At 48.9% G+C, this 17,485-nt stretch overlaps 2 protein-coding genes across 7 annotated transcripts; both read right to left on the bottom strand.

The window, feature by feature from the left end:
• Window positions 1–152: 152 nt before the first annotated feature.
• On the bottom strand, window positions 153–4,455 carry CDK3 (cyclin dependent kinase 3). 6 transcript variants are annotated; one of them, XM_036997104.2, is made up of 8 exons: window positions 4,321–4,455; window positions 3,457–3,586; window positions 3,085–3,162; window positions 2,883–3,003; window positions 2,620–2,790; window positions 2,433–2,534; window positions 1,957–2,160; window positions 153–815 (listed from the first exon to the last, which is right to left on the bottom strand). In XM_036997104.2, the coding sequence occupies exons 2-8, from the start codon at window positions 3,570–3,572 to the stop codon at window positions 690–692; spliced, it is 918 nt and encodes a 305-aa protein (XP_036852999.1). In that variant the 5' UTR covers window positions 3,573–3,586; window positions 4,321–4,455; the 3' UTR covers window positions 153–689. The 6 variants fall into 6 exon arrangements, with proteins under 6 accessions (XP_036852999.1, XP_036853001.1, XP_073092063.1 ...); XM_036997106.2 differs by having other exon boundaries at window positions 3,457–3,582; window positions 4,321–4,448; XM_073235962.1 differs by lacking the exon at window positions 4,321–4,455 and adding an exon at window positions 4,215–4,286.
• TEN1 (TEN1 subunit of CST complex) lies at window positions 4,317–17,439 on the bottom strand. The gene is made up of 4 exons (XM_017674591.3): window positions 17,236–17,439; window positions 11,513–11,638; window positions 10,480–10,637; window positions 4,317–4,757 (listed from the first exon to the last, which is right to left on the bottom strand). Exons 2-4 carry the CDS (start codon window positions 11,599–11,601, stop codon window positions 4,636–4,638), a joined length of 369 nt encoding a protein of 122 aa, XP_017530080.1. The 5' UTR covers window positions 11,602–11,638; window positions 17,236–17,439; the 3' UTR covers window positions 4,317–4,635.
• Between the last annotated feature and the right edge of the window lie 46 nt (window positions 17,440–17,485).

Genomic DNA, 17,485 nt, shown 5'->3' with positions numbered 1-17,485 from the left:
GCAGGAAGAGATCAGGAGCGGCTCCTCCCTCCGTTTCTGCTCTGTACCTCTCAGTTCTGGCCAGGAACTGTTTCCAGCCCTCTGGCAGCCTCCCCTTTGTCAGCAATCCCCTAGTGTCCCCTGTGGCACTGGGCAGAAAAATACTGAAAAACTCAGGAATGCATCACTTTAATTTTTTGTTCTTAAAGCCAGAGGCAAACAAACGTAAGCATATCCTAGGTGATAAACAACTACAAGAAACGGCCACACTCACCCTGACCTCCCCTGGGATCAGGAAAATGTCCTCTCTCCCCCTCACCTTCTTCCTGTTTAACTTGGGACTCAACTGGAATGCAACTCTTCCTCAACACATTTAAATCCAAAACGACCAGCAGGGGGCACTCTTTCCCTCAGGGCTCTACCTTGCTGGCAGTCACAGCTCTCCATGGCATCTGCTGTTCCAGGGCCAGGGGACCCAGTCCCTAACAGAGCCCCAGGTGCACAGAGCTTCTGTGGCCCCGTCTTGAAGCGGCACCATCAAACCCAACAGACAACACAGAACTCGCTGACCTGCTGGCAGGACTAACCCAAACTCAGCCCTCTGATGGCTGATGCCAAATTCCTTAGAGCTTTGCTCTCTCCCCAGATATGTAATCTGGGTGAGAGAAGCAACTGGAGAGAGGCTTTAAAGCAGTGGGCCTCCCATGCTCTCAGCGGCAGAAACGCTCCAGCACATACTGGTTGGGGGCTGGGGAGGTCTGGGTGGACAAGAAATACGGATGGGCAAGCGCGGTCTTGGCTGAGATCCGCCGGCTGGGGTCGTACTGCAGGAGTTTCTGTGGAGGAAGAAGAATGAGAGAGATTGGGCCTGGGTGTGGTGTGGCCAGGGTGGGGAGAGGAATACCCTCCCAGGTCCCAGCTGGGAGGCCCCAAGCCTCCAAGCAGCTGCCTTCAAACCCAGAACTGCACGAAGCCACTACCTCCCTGTGCAAGAGCCAGTTCTGGACACTCCCAGAGTCTGGGGACAAAGGATCAGTTCTAGTCCAGCCCTGTCAAGTCCTCCCAGCCCTGCCCTGGTCTCCTTTTGGCCACTGAGGCAGAGGCAGTCTCTCCCCTTCCTTACTGAGGTTTCCAGGCCCCACAGCCTACTTCTAGTTGAGACAGACTTCTCTCTGTGTATCAGGAAGTAGGGGCCAGTCCTGTCCAGGGAGCACAGTTGAGTGGGCCAGGAATCCAGCATGTCCCTAAACCTGGCCAGGCTGTGGAAGGACAGCCGGCCTCCGAGAAGCCACGGTGGAGTGCTAAGAGCCTTGGCTGGAGGTCTGTGCCATCCTGCTGGCACTGGGTAGGCAGGCACAGCTTGAACATGAAAATACTACTGTGTTTTCCTCTGCCTCAACACCAGGCTAGAAAGACTGTAGCTCTGGGTCTTTGTGGGTATGAATGGATGGCTCTGCCTGAGGCCTGGTCAGTCTGGCCTGGGCTAGCCCGTGGAGTCAGGATGGTGCAACAGGACAGGTGAGTAAGGACTGTGGCAGGGGCCCAGACAGCAGGGGACAGCTTTGTGCGAAGAGTAACCACTATGGAAGGCCCTGTGGGGAGTAAGTAGGAGGTGTGGTCCCTGCCTGGGAAGCTTACAGGTTAGGTGGGGTAATAATGTCCACAAGGGAAAATTACCAAAAACACAAGGCAACTAAGAAAAAGGGCAGTGTCCCAGCATACAAGAAAGCTAACTAGAAGAAAGAAGTTTTAAGAGGGAAGGCGAACACTGGACTTACGGGAAAGGCCTCCAGGTCAATCAATACTCACAGGGACAGGGTCAAGCCATACGCAAAGGGGTCAGAAAAGACACCAGCTTGGACTCAGAAGAGCCAGGGTTACATAAGAGGCTGGCTGACAAAGGGGGCACCTCTGGTGGGAGCAGCAGCTGGAGCTGGGAGACCTTTCGTGCCTTCCCCTGACACTAGCTGTACCTACCATGAGCAGGTCCTTGCCCTCTGGGTCCAGGTTGGGCACAATCTCCTCCATCCCCTTCCTGGTCCACTTGGGGAAGCTGCCCTTATAGTCAGGCAGCTGGGTGACTCCTGGCCATGTAGCTTCACTGGGTGTCCCCAGGGTCCGAAAGATACGAAAAAGCTGGTCAATCTCGGAATCACCAGGAAACAGGGCTCTGCAGGTCACCTGGAATGGGGAAGAGCAGGTGTGGGGTCTCCTCCCTTGTTATGGAGAATGCAGTAGCAGAGCAGCAGCCAGACAAGGGAAGTGTGCTCCAGATATCCTTCCCAGGGCTGTGCTAAGAATCCCAGCCTTTTCTGGAATAAGGCCCACTTCCTCAGTCTTTCAGCCAGTTCCAAACACCTGCTGATCCATCTCTGATAGGATCAGAGTCCCAGCCTGCCCCAGTGGAACCCTGCCGGGGGCCTCCCTGAGGCCATGTTTGTCTCTCTCCCTACCATCTCTGCAAAGATGCAACCAATGCTCCAGACATCCACAGCTGTCGAATAGAACTTGCTGCCCAAGAGGATCTCAGGGGCACGATACCAGAGTGTCACCACCTGTGCAGGCAGGAAAACAGCCCTCAGGTGGCTGACAGCACGGGTGACCTCTGGCTGAACTTCTCTCTCCTTTGTCCCGCAGTACCTGATGCGTGTAGGTACGTAGGGGCACCCCAAAGGCTCGAGCCAGTCCAAAGTCAGCCAGCTTGATAGCACCCAGCTCATTGATAAGCAGATTCTGGGGCTTCAGGTCTCTGTGGATGACCCGATGGGAGTGGCAGAAATTCACCCCCTGCAGCAGCTGGAAGAGGTAGCTCTGAAATGGCAAGCGTGAGGCGGAGTCAGCCGAGCGGAAGTGGGCTGGCTGAGCGGGCGTGAGCCGATCTTCCCCCTTCTTTCCCTTGGTACCTTGACCAAATGCGGGGGGAGCTCAGGGGCTGGAGTGGAGTCCATGTACTTCTTCAGGTCCTGGCTGAGGAACTCGAATACCAGGTAGAGCTTCTTCTCGCTGTGCATCACATCCAGCAGCCTGGCCAGGGGCACCAGTTAGGGCGCAGTTCCCAGCTGGACTCGGACAGGCCCAGCTTCCCCACCGCCCTCCCTACCTCACCTGACGATGTTGGGGTGCTTCAGCTCTTTGAGCAGGGAGATCTCCCTGATGGCAGTGCTTGGGACCCCCTCAGTCTCCCTGCAGAAAAGGAGGGCACAGCAGTGGAGGCAGGGTGCTAAGAAGGGCGCTTCTGCCCTGGGGCGTCACCTCTGTGTCCCTCCCATCCCCCAGCGATGGGAGCTGTGCCCCTTGCACGTACTTAACACCACCTAGGACCCCGGGGCAAGTTTGTTCTGGCAAAGCCTAGTGAGGAGGAGAAGGGCTGTACTCTGTGGCCACCCTGTTTAACTGGGCAGCGCTGGCAGGATGTAAAACCTGGAGATGAGGGCTGGACAGGGGAGCTCCCAGGCAGTGGGCCATCCCAGAACTCACAAATCCAGCCTAATCTTCTTGAGGGCCACAAGCTGCCCTGTCTCCTTGTTCTTGGCCTTATACACCACCCCATAGGTGCCCTCTCCGATCTTCTCCAACTTCTGGAACACATCCATACCCGCAGAGCTGCCTAGGAAACAGACGGTGTCTGGGCATTTGCCGCCACACCCAGCATCCCTGCTGCCCCTCCAGCCTCCATGGAACACTCTGCCCAGCCCCCGCCCAGGCTTCCCCACTCCCAAGGCCTGCGGTCCACAGGGCTCCCCCTGCCCGGCTCGCCAGGCCGCCCAGACCGCAGTTCCCGCCCCCCGCCCTGCCCAGCCCTGGGAACCTGGCTTGGAGTGTGAAGCTGGCCTGGGAAGCTCACAGGTAAGGTGGGGTAATAAGTACTGACCAGGGGCCCAGTCAGGAAAGTGCCCAGCTACGGAGCGCAGGAGAGCCCAAACTTCTCGAGCCGGAGCCTCTGCCTCTGCCCCGCCAGGCCAGGGCTCTGAGGGTAGAAGGCTGCCCAGAAAGGCTGCCTGGGGGTCCAGGGTCAGCTTGAGGTATAGGTCAGGGGTCAGGAAGGGTTTCTGAAGCCACAGTCCTGCCCTAGGCCACACAGGCGGCACGAGGGTCTGGGCCCGGCCTCTTTGCGGACACTGGGCCTCCTCTGAGGGCAAAACCTCGGCAGGAGTGGCTCCCTAGCGTCCTGGGCCCCCCAGCCCGGCCCAGGTGCCCCCAGCACCCTCCCCTCAGGCCCACAGCCCCGAATTCACCCGAAACCCTGCGCTCCTACAGCCTCACTGCCAGGCAGGCTGTGCTCCACGGCTCCCCCTGCTGGCCCCTGCCAGCGCTGCACCACGTGCACACACAAGGTCTCACCGGGGGGGCCTTTATTCACGGGGACCTTCTGGAACCCTCCATGGCCCCCACACGAGGCACAGTTCCCAGGACCCCACAGCTCAGCCTCCTGGGGCGTCCTGGCCTGGGAATGTCAGGCTTTGGCGCCTGTTCTCTGGGCTCTTCTTTCTGGAACAATCGCAAATGAGCAACCCCTCCCCCCTTCTCTGTGGCTCCAGATAACGGCTGTCACTGGGGGAAGCTCCTGAGTCCTCTCAGTAGCAGCTCTGGCGTCTGTGGGGGGCTTGGCCCCGGGCGCACATTCAGCAGAGGGGCGTTGCCGGGAGTTGCCGTTTGCTACTGGCTGCCGTGCCTCTCCTGCTGGTACACCCTCTGCCCCTGGATGGCTTGTTCCAGCAAGGGTAGGTTCATCCCTTCCACACAGGTCAGCACCCGGGCCTTCACCAGGGAACCTCCATCTGAAAGACACAAATCCCAGGGCGCCCCTGGTATATCAGCAACGCTTCAGGTGCATCCCGGCCGCTCCCCCTCAGCTCGTCTTGTGCTGAGCCTTACCAGGCGGGCTTGACAGGGTGCACCAAGGACAGCGGGGGGCTGGGGGCAGTTTCCTACCTGGGCCTCGGAACTGTGGGCCCACCAGTGGCTACAGGCCCACGTCTGATCTTAGGGGAACCCTGAAGATTCCACTTCTCTGGGGAGGAAGGGCCAAGATGTACCCTCCACTTCCCTCCTTTGCCATCTTAATTCCTGCCATCACCTTAGTTCTCCATGTATACCAAGGGAGGGCCCCCATGGCATTGTGGGGCCCACCGGCACTGGAAATTTGGGGTAAAGAGAACCCCATGTTTAGTCAACTCATAGGGGCAAGTCATCCCACCACGGATGAGGGGCTGAGGGGAGGGCAATGGAGGGAGGCGTCTAGCAGATGCTGAGGAAAGGTTAGTCAATGTTCAGGTGACATCAAACAGAAAAGACTTCTGGGGTTTGCCCTAATGTTTTTTTTTTACTCGTATCTGCTCTGTGGGCACATCAATGGATAACATTCAATGTTCTAGGACATTACCCTGTGTTCTTTTGATGCCATAGAGTCCCCCTGGTTAGGATACAGTCTACCCTAGCCTTCCTTCTGGTCCGGGCCACTTTATTGATTTCACACAGCTGGGGACAGAATTCAGAGTGTTGAACTGTCTACATTTCAGCCTTCAACACAGGAAGACGAACTTATTTGGAACATGAGGTTGCCCGTGTGTCACCAGCATCTACTGGCCCGTCTGCATAGCCTAGAGTAGAGTGGGCATGTGACAATATCTGGATCTGCTGTTGATCAGGCAGATTGTTGATTCTCATCACTTCAGGAAAAACTGGGTGATCCATACCGATCAACCACAGCAGATATTTGTCTTAACTTCACTTGGCACTGAGAGGCCTACACCTTTTCTTGTGACGCATGTAGCCCAATAAAGTTTTCACAGAGCACCTGCATGTGTTCAGGACAAAGTGGGGAAAGCAAGGGCACAATTAGAGAAATCTAATCTGCAGAGTTAAAAATATCAAAATAGGATCCTAGGATGGGATTGAAGATGGCGGCGTGAGAGGAGAGACGGAGGCTTCCTCCTAAAACTGGATACAACTAGAAAATTTAATTGGCGCAGCTAATCCTGAGAGAGCAACAGGAAAGAGGACAGCGCCAGACTGCACACCCCTGGAGAAAAGAGCAGACCTCAGCGACCGGGGTAACGTACCGGAGCCGTGGCTCCCGGGACCCAAGCCCCCACCCCACCCCAGCTCCCTGGGGGAGGAAGAGACGCGGGGCAGGTGGGGAGCAGAAGGCCTGGGACTGCTGAGTACCTGGCTCCGGAGATCTGCACGGGGAGCACAGACCTACATTTCAAAATAGGATCCTGACAAATGTTCCCACACCTTCTATGTGATGATTCTCTTACTTATTTGACTTAATTTCACAGAACTTTCCTTACATTATGCCTATCAGCTCTTTCCTCCCCTCGGTCTGGGGAAACCGTCCCTTCTAGATTTTTATAGTGGAACATGTTATTTCTCCCTGTGCATGAAAAAAAGTTATTAGAAACATGATTATCATAAGGGACAAATCGGCAAATTCTGGTTATCTGTAGAAGGCCTGTGTAAATGGAATGAAGAGAACAGTGTTAGCAGAAGTGCTGTAGGGAAAAGAGAAAGGAGTTTATGAAAATAGCTAGAGGGCAGAGTCATGGAGGGGGATTTCTCCTTGTAAAGATAAGAGCAGAGCAGAAGGGACCAGGTTACAGGAGCAGCCAGAAAGCAGGTGTGCAGACAAGGAACTGGTGGTCTGGGGAACAGACTTACTTTAGGAGGCTGAGAACGGAAGGAGGATCATAGCTAGGTAGGGATACAGAGCAGAGGATATTATCATTGTTATTATTATCATACAGAAGAGGCTTGAAGGATTTATATGCCAAGAGGGAAGATCCAGTGGTAACAAGTTAAGGATTCAGCGGGGACAGCAAAGCCCCGAGGCGGGGGCAGGTCTGGATCACAGCGCTGGGGCTGAACTTTCAGGCAGGAGGGTCTATCTGCCTCCCAGACCGAAGGGAGCTACTGACCATTGTGGATACTATGATTTTGGGAGGCAAAGTGCTGCTGTAATCTGTGTTACCTGGGACGTAGGAAGTGAGGTGACTTTCTGTAAGGGACAGGGGGAGGTGATAAAGCAGGAGGCCTGTGTGGAGGGTGAAGGCCTTTAACAGCTGTGGTGGGTGTGGGCCAGGGAGTCGGCTGGGTCGGCTGGGAGGCATGGAAGGGCTTCTCGGCGGGGTGGAGACCCCGTTGAGCAAAGGGACCTTGAAATCCCTGTGCTGGGAATCCAGGAGCTTTGTGAGTTTTCTCCATCAGCACCGTGGAGGCTGGGTTTCATCAGGCAGGACTGGTGGAAGGCAAAGGGCTGATGCTTCTGCCTGGAAAGCAACTGGAATGAGTGTGAGGTCCGGGTGCAGAGGGGAGCGAAGAAGGAAGAAAACCGAGGAGTCCAAAGTCGAGGCTGATGGGGCCGGGTGGGGAACGGGAAGAGACCGGTGCGGGCTTGCCTCGGCTGCAGGCAGCAGAGACAGGGCAGCCTGGGAGCGGCCCAGGTGTGGCCCGCACAAGCGGGGTGGGTGTGCAGGGGGCAGAACTGGTTGGCCACAGAGGACAAGGAAAAAGGTGGCGGTGACAACCAGAAGAGCCAGCCGGGTTCTGGCCGCACCTCTGGGTTCTGGGGTGAGTGCAGCTTGGGAGGGCGGGGGTGGGACCCTGTCCTGGGAAAAAGCCAGGATGTGGACAAGTCCCAGAGAAGGCAATAGCGTCCCAGGGAGCCCTGAAGGTGGACACGCAAAGACTGCAGAGGACATCACAGGAGGGCTTATCGGGGCAGGGAGTTGGGGCCAGATGGAAGGACAGCGAGGGGTTTGTAGGATGGATGGCAGAGCTGCGGGCTGCAGGTTGTTGCGGGCCTGGAATTCCACGGGGGGCTCTGGAGCAGAGCTGGGGAAAGGCTGCGCCCAGCACCTCAGTGCCTGCATGGGAAGCCCTTCGGGCCCTTCGATGGTGCCCCAAGAAGTGTCACAGCCAGCAGGCTCCCCCACTTTGTCGGGCATTTCTCCCCCTTTTTGGTCTCCTCAGCTAGCTCTGTGTGTACACATTTCAGAAATGATGACTTCAGGCGGCCTCTTGTCTGTCCTCAGCATTGCCAACCTTGCCATGGGGCAGGATCTGTGTCTGGTTGACCTTTGTGTCCCCACAGGACTCAGGACCTGGCAGGGCCAGAGGGGGAGGTCTGAGGCAGCCATGCCCAGGCCGGAGGTCACGGCCACCTCTTCACTCAGCTGCCCTCTGCCCCTCCCTCCTCCTCACTGCCTTTCTTCCCTTATGTCAGTTGAGACCGATGAACATGTATTACTTAGAAATTAGAAACTTAGGGGAAAAAAAAGAAAAGAAGAGAGAAAGAAAAAAACACAGATTGTGATGGAAATAATCGGAAGCAGTAAATGAGCCAGAGACTAGGAAAAAGGCTGCTTAATCTGAAACTGATTATTCAGGTTCGATTCAGAGCAGTATTGTCCGTACCTTTCCCACACGTCACAGCAGAGGCACATAACAGATTGTTCTGCTTTTCTGCTTTTCGTAATGTTTGTATTGATCAGGCAGGCCCAGGCCTGCTTCCAGTTGAGCTTTCATCTGCTGATTTAAGCAGCCACTGGTAATAATTGTTGCCCAGATTTATTATTCGCCAGGGCTGTTTAATCATTTCTATTAATTTTGTTGGGTGTGATTGTGGTAATGTTAGAGATACATATTTAGGTATTTATGTGTAAATGAAATGATGTCAGATTTGCTCTAAAATACAACAGCAAAATAAATAAATGTGGGCTGTGGCATCACAGAGCAGTGGAATGTAGACGACTGCTGAATCTGGGTGACAGGTACATGCATGTTTGATTTGAAAACATTGAATTAAAAAAACTATATGGGTTGAATTTATACTTTAAGGTTTTTTCTATTTTTCTTCCAACAAAAAATTCTAAATGTCCACTCCAGATCCTGCCTTCGTCCTGTCCTGCTGTCCCACCTAAGTTTCAGTCTGTCTCTGTATTTGCATAGGGGCCCTAGAGTTGCAGGCCCTGGGCAGTGGGTTCTCCAGAGCCTCCAGGACTCACTGCAGTCCAAATATCCAAAGAAAGCTGCAGGTGACCTGGGCTGTAGCCAAAATAGAAATCATTTATGCAAAAGCCCTTTGTACCTATTTCCACCCAGTTGTCTCATATCTCAAATCAAATATGAGGCCAGAAACTCTGTGAGCTCAAAGGCTTAAGCCTAAATAAACATTAACTTTTATTAAAGCAAATATAGTTAAAGTAAGCACTATTTAATTACTTTTTTTTTCCTAGTGTATTTCACCCACAGTTAAAGTTCACTGTGGCTTTTAGAAAGTAAGTGGGTAATATAAAGCAAGAAACATAAATGTTCATGTCCTTTAATGTAGCAATTCTACTTTTATGAAACTATCCTAAAGGAATAATCAGAAAACAAAGATTAGCACATGAGAATAATAACTATGGCATTTTAAATACATGTCAAGATAAACAGATCTTTTTAAGCTATTTTTCCCCCTCTATAAAAGCAGCACATTTTCATTGTAAAATACTAATAAAACTACAAAGAATCCCATAATCCCACCATCCAGAAACAACTACTACTAACATTTTGGTGAATAACCTTTCAAACTTCTATGTATATAAAAAAGTGTATATTAAACAAAAAATGGGATCATATGATACGTGTCATTTTGTAAACTGCTTTTTCTTAGTAAGATATTGTATCTTTTAATGTCAGCTGATATACAATCACAGCGCCATTTTTAATTGCTGCGTAATATTCTACTGGCAGACTATACTATCATTTCTTTAACCAGGAAGTATACAGAACACTGATAAGAACAAAAAATGGAAACAATATAAATGTCCAAGTGTCATGTAAACTAAGTTACACATTTAATCTATGAAATATTATATAGCTATAAAACAACATATCTATAAAATTTGAAAGACATGGGGAAATATTTATGATATAATGTTAAGCCAAAATAACCAGACACAATATTACATAGTATGACATAAACTGTGAAAAGGAAAATGGCACAGGGACAGTCAGAGAGGGAGCAAAGAGTTCAAGTGCCTAGATTTTAAAGAGCAATCTTCAACTCTTGAGGCTAGAGGGATTCTCCCAGGTTGCCATTATTCCTTCCCTTGTGTTCTATTTTTCTTACCCTGTCTTCCTGGCCTGTTATTCCAGCTCCACCCTCTCTGAGCCTTGGTTTTCTCATCTTTGAAATAGGAATAAGACTCAGAATAAGGGCCGGTGGGCAGATTCAACAAGATTAAAGCCGACCCCCTTATACCAGGCCTGGTGTATTATAGGCCTTCAGAAATAAGTTACTTCTCTCCCATTTCTCACTCTCCTGTGGCAGGGCACTCTGTGCCCAATCACATCTGTTTCCCACGAGTCCCTGAACTCGTGGGCTGATTTGGAAGGAATACCCCTAGTGAGGGACTCCTGTTGGCTCAGCAGCCAGGTCCAATCCTGCATCACCCAAATGACTACCCCACTCAGGACCCCACGTGAAAAGGGGCATGTGAGGCCACAGCTTACCCTTCTGGTGCTCGAGCTCCCCAAGGACAGTGTACAGGGAGCCCACCTGGGCTTGGAACGGCTCCACCAACTTGGTACAGATGAGGATCTGGTGCTGGTCAGATCCATGCTGAGCCATCAGGGTCACTCGGGACTGGATCATGTCGTAGAGGCACAACCTGGAGGTCAAGAAAAACTGCAGTGGCTCCTACTGAGGTGTACTGGTCATAGTTACCCATAGAAACTAGGAAGTAATCGGCATTTGTTGTCATTTTAAGCCACTGAATTTTGGGGTGATTTGTTACATAGCAATATGTGACTAATACAATATATATATGCACACATTGTGTGTACACACACACACCTGCAAACACACACCCACACACACACATGAAAAAGGGTGCAAAGAATCACCAAAAGGTTATCAGTTGGTCAGACAGTGGGATTACAGATGATCTTTGCTTGCTTTCCTTATTCCTTTATGAATTGTATACAATTTTTTACAATGAGAACATACTCATCTTTTTTTGACATCACCCTCTCCTAGTGTTCCTTTTACATTTCTGATAACTTTTTTATCATCTTTTTTTTAAATTAAGGTATCATTTATATACAAGTTTATGAAGGTTTCACACGAGCAACACTGTGGTTTCAACATTCACCCATATTATCGTCCCCCCACCCCCACCCCCACCCCCACCCCATTGCAGTCACTGTCCGTCAGGGTAATAAGATGCACAGAGACACTACTTGTCTTCTCCATGCTGTACCGCCTTCCCCGTGACCCACCTATATTGTGAGTGCTAATTATAATGCCCCTTAATCCCCTTCTCCCTCCCTCCCTCTTCACCCGCCCTCCCCAACTCCTTCCCGCTAGTCCCTTCTTAAGAGTCTGGGAGTCTGCTGCTGTTTTGAGAACATATTTATTTTTTTTGAATTTCAAAAATAATTAGACAAAATTATAATGAAACTATGCCAATTGGGGTTTTTTTTGTACGTGGGGGTGGGAGCATTTAAATATCCTCCTACCATGTGAAAAAACCACCATTCTCACCTGCCGAATGTTCTCAGCGTTCCCCCATCAGGTACTTGGCCGGCCCCGACCTCCCAGGGAAAATAATAGACCCCAGGTTTGGGCAGCATCAGTCACCAAATAGCTGAGATGGAGTTCTGAAGATTCCTGAGAAACCAAGCAGACCATGAGACGGAGATTAGCAGACTGAGACCAGAACATCTGAAAGGCTAGTTCCCGTGAGTGGTGGTTTAGAATTTCCTTTTAAAATATTTTTGATAGGTCATGCATTCACATGTATTTTTAAAAAAACAACATAAAAAAGCTCTATGTGGAGAGGTATTGTTCCCACTCCAATCCCTATGCCAACTGCTCCCTCCCTGATCTCCTGGAACAGAGGTCTGCAAGAGGGCAAAAAGGATCTCTGTCACAACTCCTCAACTCTGCCATTTTAGTATCCTCTGGGCTGTGACAGTTTCCTAGACTTTCCTTGTTTTTTGATGACCTTGAGAGTTTTGAGGTGTACCAGTCAGGCATTTTGTCAAATGACCTTAGATTTGGGTTTGTCTGATATTTTTCTCGCAGTTGAATAGTGGTTATGGGTTGTATTAATAATTTTTTAAAGAGAAAGAGAAGACTGCTTAAGTTCTACAATAACAATGCAATGAGAGGAACCATGCACAGAAAGCGTTAGCAAAGTGTGGATTCAGGAATAACCAATCATTCAGTGACAAAGGAATCCTAAAGGTGACAGCCTTCAATTATTTCTTCATAAGGAAAGGAAATGGAGATATGAACAAAGAAAGTGGTGATTAATCTCAGGATTGATCCTTGAGAAACCAAATGTCGCAGCTTTAATCCGGAATTTGATGCAACCTGGAATCTTGCATAACTGGGTTCAGTATCCTTTACCTAGGAGGTCACTGGGCAGTGTTGTGGGTCACTATTCAATGGCCATTTCAAGACAGCGTGTCCAGAATGGATTTGGCTGGAGCAGTGCAGTGCAGGAGCATCTGACCAAGGCTGTCTTCTTCCCCTAAATGCAAATATTCTGCATCACCGCAACCACGGAGCAGGGCCATTTCTGTCACCAGACATGAAACGGCCCCCTAATCATCTTTGGCATGAGAGAGAAACAAAAACCAAAATAAAGCCTCCAAAACAAAAAATGGACAAAAGAAGAAAAAAAAAATAGTAGTGGCTCCTGTTTGGGGGTAATGGGGACGATCTCATCCACTCTAGCAAAAAAGCTGAAATATTTTTTAAAGTAAATTTTCTACTCTGAAGTACCACATATATTATAAGCTAAGTGGTATGTAACTCTGTTACTTACCTATTTTTATTTTTTCAATTATCATGTAGTAGAATTGACTCTCATTCAGTAGAATAGAATTTAGGGGGCCTATGCTTTTGTCTACTGTAGCCTCATTAATTTTTTTCTCAAATAAAAGTTGCTATGTGTTTATTAAAACATTGCAGCTAACTTAAATTAGCACAGCTGGCTCAATAAATCATTACCTAGATATTGTTACACATTTTATCAGGACAGGATGCTCTTGTGATTCAACTGGATTTCAAAATATCCCTTTAGAAGTCTGAGTAAATGGTGCAGTCTGTACTTCAGGCCCTTGACTTTTTCAATCTCCCAGGCAAAATAGCCACTTCTGGGAGAAAAATTATGGTATGAACAAGAGAAATATTCTTTTTTTAATGACTGGGAAGTTTGAAAACACTGTACAGGAGGGATGGGTTTAAATAATCTGACTGCTTCTTTCATTTTTTCTGAAGCAATTGCCAAGATTTCTGTAGTAGGGTTGTCAGTCAGAGAGGTAACACCTGTAATCAAGTTGATTAAAGCTTTTTTTTAAAATAAACTTAGAGTTTGTTTCTTGGAGACAAGAATCTTGATGGTATATGTTTGTGACTTCTCAATTAGAATGGATCACCAGTTTATTATGAAAAGATGTAGCTCAGAAAGGGTCTGTTTGCTTTTATGCAGAAGATCAAGGCCTAGCTTGGCTACCCAGAAAATGAACTAAGATACGATATGAGGAGGAGCTTCCGGCATCAGCCCTCTCTGGAGGACTCGTGCCGGGGGATGATCATCAAAAAGCCTCCACAGGGATCCGGGCGATGCTGCGGTTGTGGCTGCATCCAGCCCACCATCTCCTGGACTTGCCATAGGAATGAGGAGGGAGATGTCTAGGCTGGCATGTGCATACAGTGAGACAACGAATTTGACTGGATCTGTACTGTTGGAACTCAACCAGGAGTTGGGAGGGGTGCAAGTTGTAGCGCTCCAAAATCTTACGACTATAGACTATCTACGGTTAAAAGAACATATGGGATGTGAACAGATCCCAGAAATGGGCTGCTTTAATTTGTCTGATTTCTCTCAGACTGTTCAAGTACAGTTGGACAATATCCATCATATCATAGACAAATTTTCACAAATGCCTAGGGTGCCTAACTGGTTTTCTTGGCTTCACTGGAGATGGATGGTAATTATAGATTTGCTTTGTTTATGTCACCATATTCCTATTATGTTAATATGTGTGCGCAAGTTAGTTAGTAGTTTAAAACCTATACATGCTTAAGGTACTCTACAAGAAGATATGTCAAAGAAATAATCAATCCTCCCATGTTTTCTTCCGTCTGCTACATCTATAGCTTTTCTTCTTCCTTCCTAATTACAACCCTTAAATAGAATTCGTGCCTCATATCGAATTTACCGAGCATCGTAATTCCTCCAGGTGGTAAAGATACCTCGAGACAAGTGCTGGGCATAGAAGCCACAGGGCATAAATCTGCAAAGAAGTAAAAAGCTAACCTTTTCAAACAATATGGCTTCTCTCTTACTTACCAACTTTACTTTTCCCTGTATGGCCCCGGAAGATGACTGGTTAGCCAGAGACGGGTAAGATTCCTCAAGGGAGGAACAACCTAAGACAGGCACAGTCGCAGGGGGCCATCAGGTGAGAAATCGGGGAACAACAGTGGTGAAGCTTAGAACCTCACCCCCCCCCTGTTTTGAGAGAAAGCTTCTGCATCCGTGGATGTTTTATTGCCCTTGTCTAGCTCAGATTAGCACATAGTCTACAGGCACACACATGATCATCTACATTTGCTCTCTTACAACACTAAACTATGTTTTCTACCTTTATCTTGCATCTACCTACCACTTCAGCATTTTATTAAAAATAAAAAAATAATAATAATAAAGGGAGAAATGTGGGATCCACATATAAATCAAGTATAAAAATCAAACGAATATTCATATTTGACCTGATTGTTTATAGTTCATAATGCGTGACCAAAACCGAAAGTTTCTGTGATGACTGCCCTTGTACTGCTCACCATGTAAGAACTTATTCACTATGTAAGAATTCGTTCACCATGTAAGTACTTGTTCGTTATGCTTCAGAAGATCGGAGACTGACGAGAATTAGGCTTGAGATGGATTAATGATTGTGCATTGAGCATTGACCCCCCTATACAGAATTTTATTGTTGTTAACAACCATTTGATCAATAAATATGAGAGATGCCCTCTCAAAAAAAAAGGAAAAAAAAAGATGTAGCTCAGGAACAGCCCGATGGAAGAGATGCACAGGGCAGGGCGTGCGGAAAGGGACAGGCTCCGTGAGCTCTCCGAGCATGCCACTCTGGCAGCACCTCCGCATGCTCACCATTGCCTTCATTTGATAACTGCTGTTGTTTTCTTTGTCCATGCAGGTGGGTCCTCGGGAGGGAGAGAAAATAGGCACAACGGACGATGTTTTTATCAGAACTGAGACCTATGGCTCTGATGCCACCTCCCATGTCCTCTCCATCCCCGAAAGCACCCCTGTCTCCCATCTGCTCAAGCCCAGAATCATTCTCAGTTTTTCTCTCATGTCTCATCCAAGCCACCACACATTTCTGTTCAATTCTACCTCAAAATCCACATTGAATAGACATGTGGGTGAATGTATTCAAGAAGAGAGTGAAAACCAAAAGCATCCACCCCACACTCAGCCTCAACACAGGGAACCCAAATCACATTTTACTGCCTAGATTAACATGACTTTGTCATCCGGTGTCTTCAGTTGTGTTTGTTGTTTTCTGTCCAGCTCTTGCAAATGAGGACAGCCTGTGGTAAAATTGAACATTTCCAGAATATCTCACCTGGCTTTAGTACATCTGCATATCAATAGTTCAGGAGGAAAGGTAAGTATGGCTTTACAGCGTTTGCATCATTCCTCAGGGGTGGAGAGAAGTTCATCTCCATATCAACGGGTAATTACCTGGGCAAGGAGGGCTTATCTGTACCCCACAGGAGAGAGGAGGGCTGGTTTTGCTGCTGCTGAAGCAGGAAAGAGGGCCCTGGACTTCAGTTTGTAAGAAATAAAGATTTTAAACTTTATTTTTCCCTTTGACTGATTTCGGTTTTTAGAGGTATTTTGCCCCAGGATTTCCTTTCCCCAGACTTACACAGCCCATCTGCAATTAAAACCAGGATTATTTAAATCCCCTTGCCTTGCTGTTTCCACCAATTTTTTAAATTGTTTTACAAGGGGTTCTTATCCAGTCACAGCCAATACCCTAAATTGAAAGACCCACCTTAAATCAAACTTCCAATTCTCAATAAATCCTGACCGTACCTTCTCCTGAGACACTACCAATGCTTTTCCAACAGGGTTCTCCCCTATCTGAGTAATCAATCATGTTTTGTCTGATCAGCAGGTTGTGTTTGTGGTATCTGTTAGAGCCAGCTTTTGATAAGAGCAAACGAAACATTTTAACCCCTGGGGACTTGGGTCTTGACCGGGGAAATTGGAGCCTGGGGCAAAAGGAAAAATCAGTAATAATGACCTTGTATCTAAAACTTAGGTATTTTATTCATTCTGGATTTTCTTGCACTTATTTTTATTTTTTTTAATGTTCCATTAAAATACTATTAATCTTGATCCTATTTTTGGCGTTCCCTTAAATTGTAATCACGATGCATGCTTTGCTCATCTAACCCTATTCTCAGTACTGTTACTAAAAACTCATGCAATAAGGACCAATATAGCTTTAAAAAAGAGGGTTAGTATGTTGTTTAAAGTTACCGAGGTAAATTAGGGGGAGAGAAAGAAGGGAATGGTGTAGCGTGATCTATCGTCATTATCTTGACATGAAGTCAAAATGTAACACGAACAAATCAAGAAATACCATGTACTTATCAATTTTTTAGCAACAAAACCAAAAACACAACTATTTAAAAGCGGCTGCCTCTCAGGATGGGGAGCTTTGCTTTTCATTACAAATCCATACCGTTTCTTAAACGTGTGCGTTTACTACACCGATGACTATGACAACTGTGAAAACGTATCTGGATTCCAAGACCTCCCAGCGCACCGCCAGGTCTCCACGCCCACCCCGTAAACAGGGAGGGGCGCCGCGACCCCACACCCAGTTCCCCGCAGCCCGCGCCGACTACAAAGATGCCACATTCTTTAACAAAAGATAGCCGGAGCCTCTCCCCAGTGCGACTTTTGTCTCGTCCATTTTTTTCTCCCATCTGGAAGGATTTTAGGAACTCCTACAACCTCCTTGTCAACTCCTCAAAGCCCAGGGACCCACCGCGCCAAGGCCGAAAAATCCCCACCCAACTGCCCGTCATTTCCGGGGAGGCCTGTGCGCGCGGACCGGAAGCGGATCGTCGGGCGAGTCCCAAGCCGCAGGCGCAGTCCTCCTCCCCTCCTCCTCTTCGCCCCGCCCCCTCCCAAGCCCCTCACCCACCGGTCAGGGCGGAGCTGCGGCCTAGGGTCCCTGCCTTCCGCTCTGCGTGACCACGTAACGAAGGAGGGACGGGTCGCCGAGAGCGCGTAGCGTTCCTCCCAGGAGAATTTCCTGATCTTCCCGGGTCGGCTCCGGGGGCTGCTCTGGGGCTCCTTCGGACGACAGCAGAGGAGTCACCCGCCCCGCGGCCGGTCGCGGTCACGGCGCCCACGCCGGCGCCGCCTCAGCCTCCGCCTCGGCCGCTGCAGGT

The sequence above is a fragment of the Manis javanica genome, chromosome 4, assembly GCF_040802235.1.
Source record: "Manis javanica isolate MJ-LG chromosome 4, MJ_LKY, whole genome shotgun sequence".
NCBI lineage: Eukaryota > Metazoa > Chordata > Mammalia > Pholidota > Manidae > Manis > Manis javanica.
This window is presented reverse-complemented; position numbering and strand designations above follow the sequence as displayed.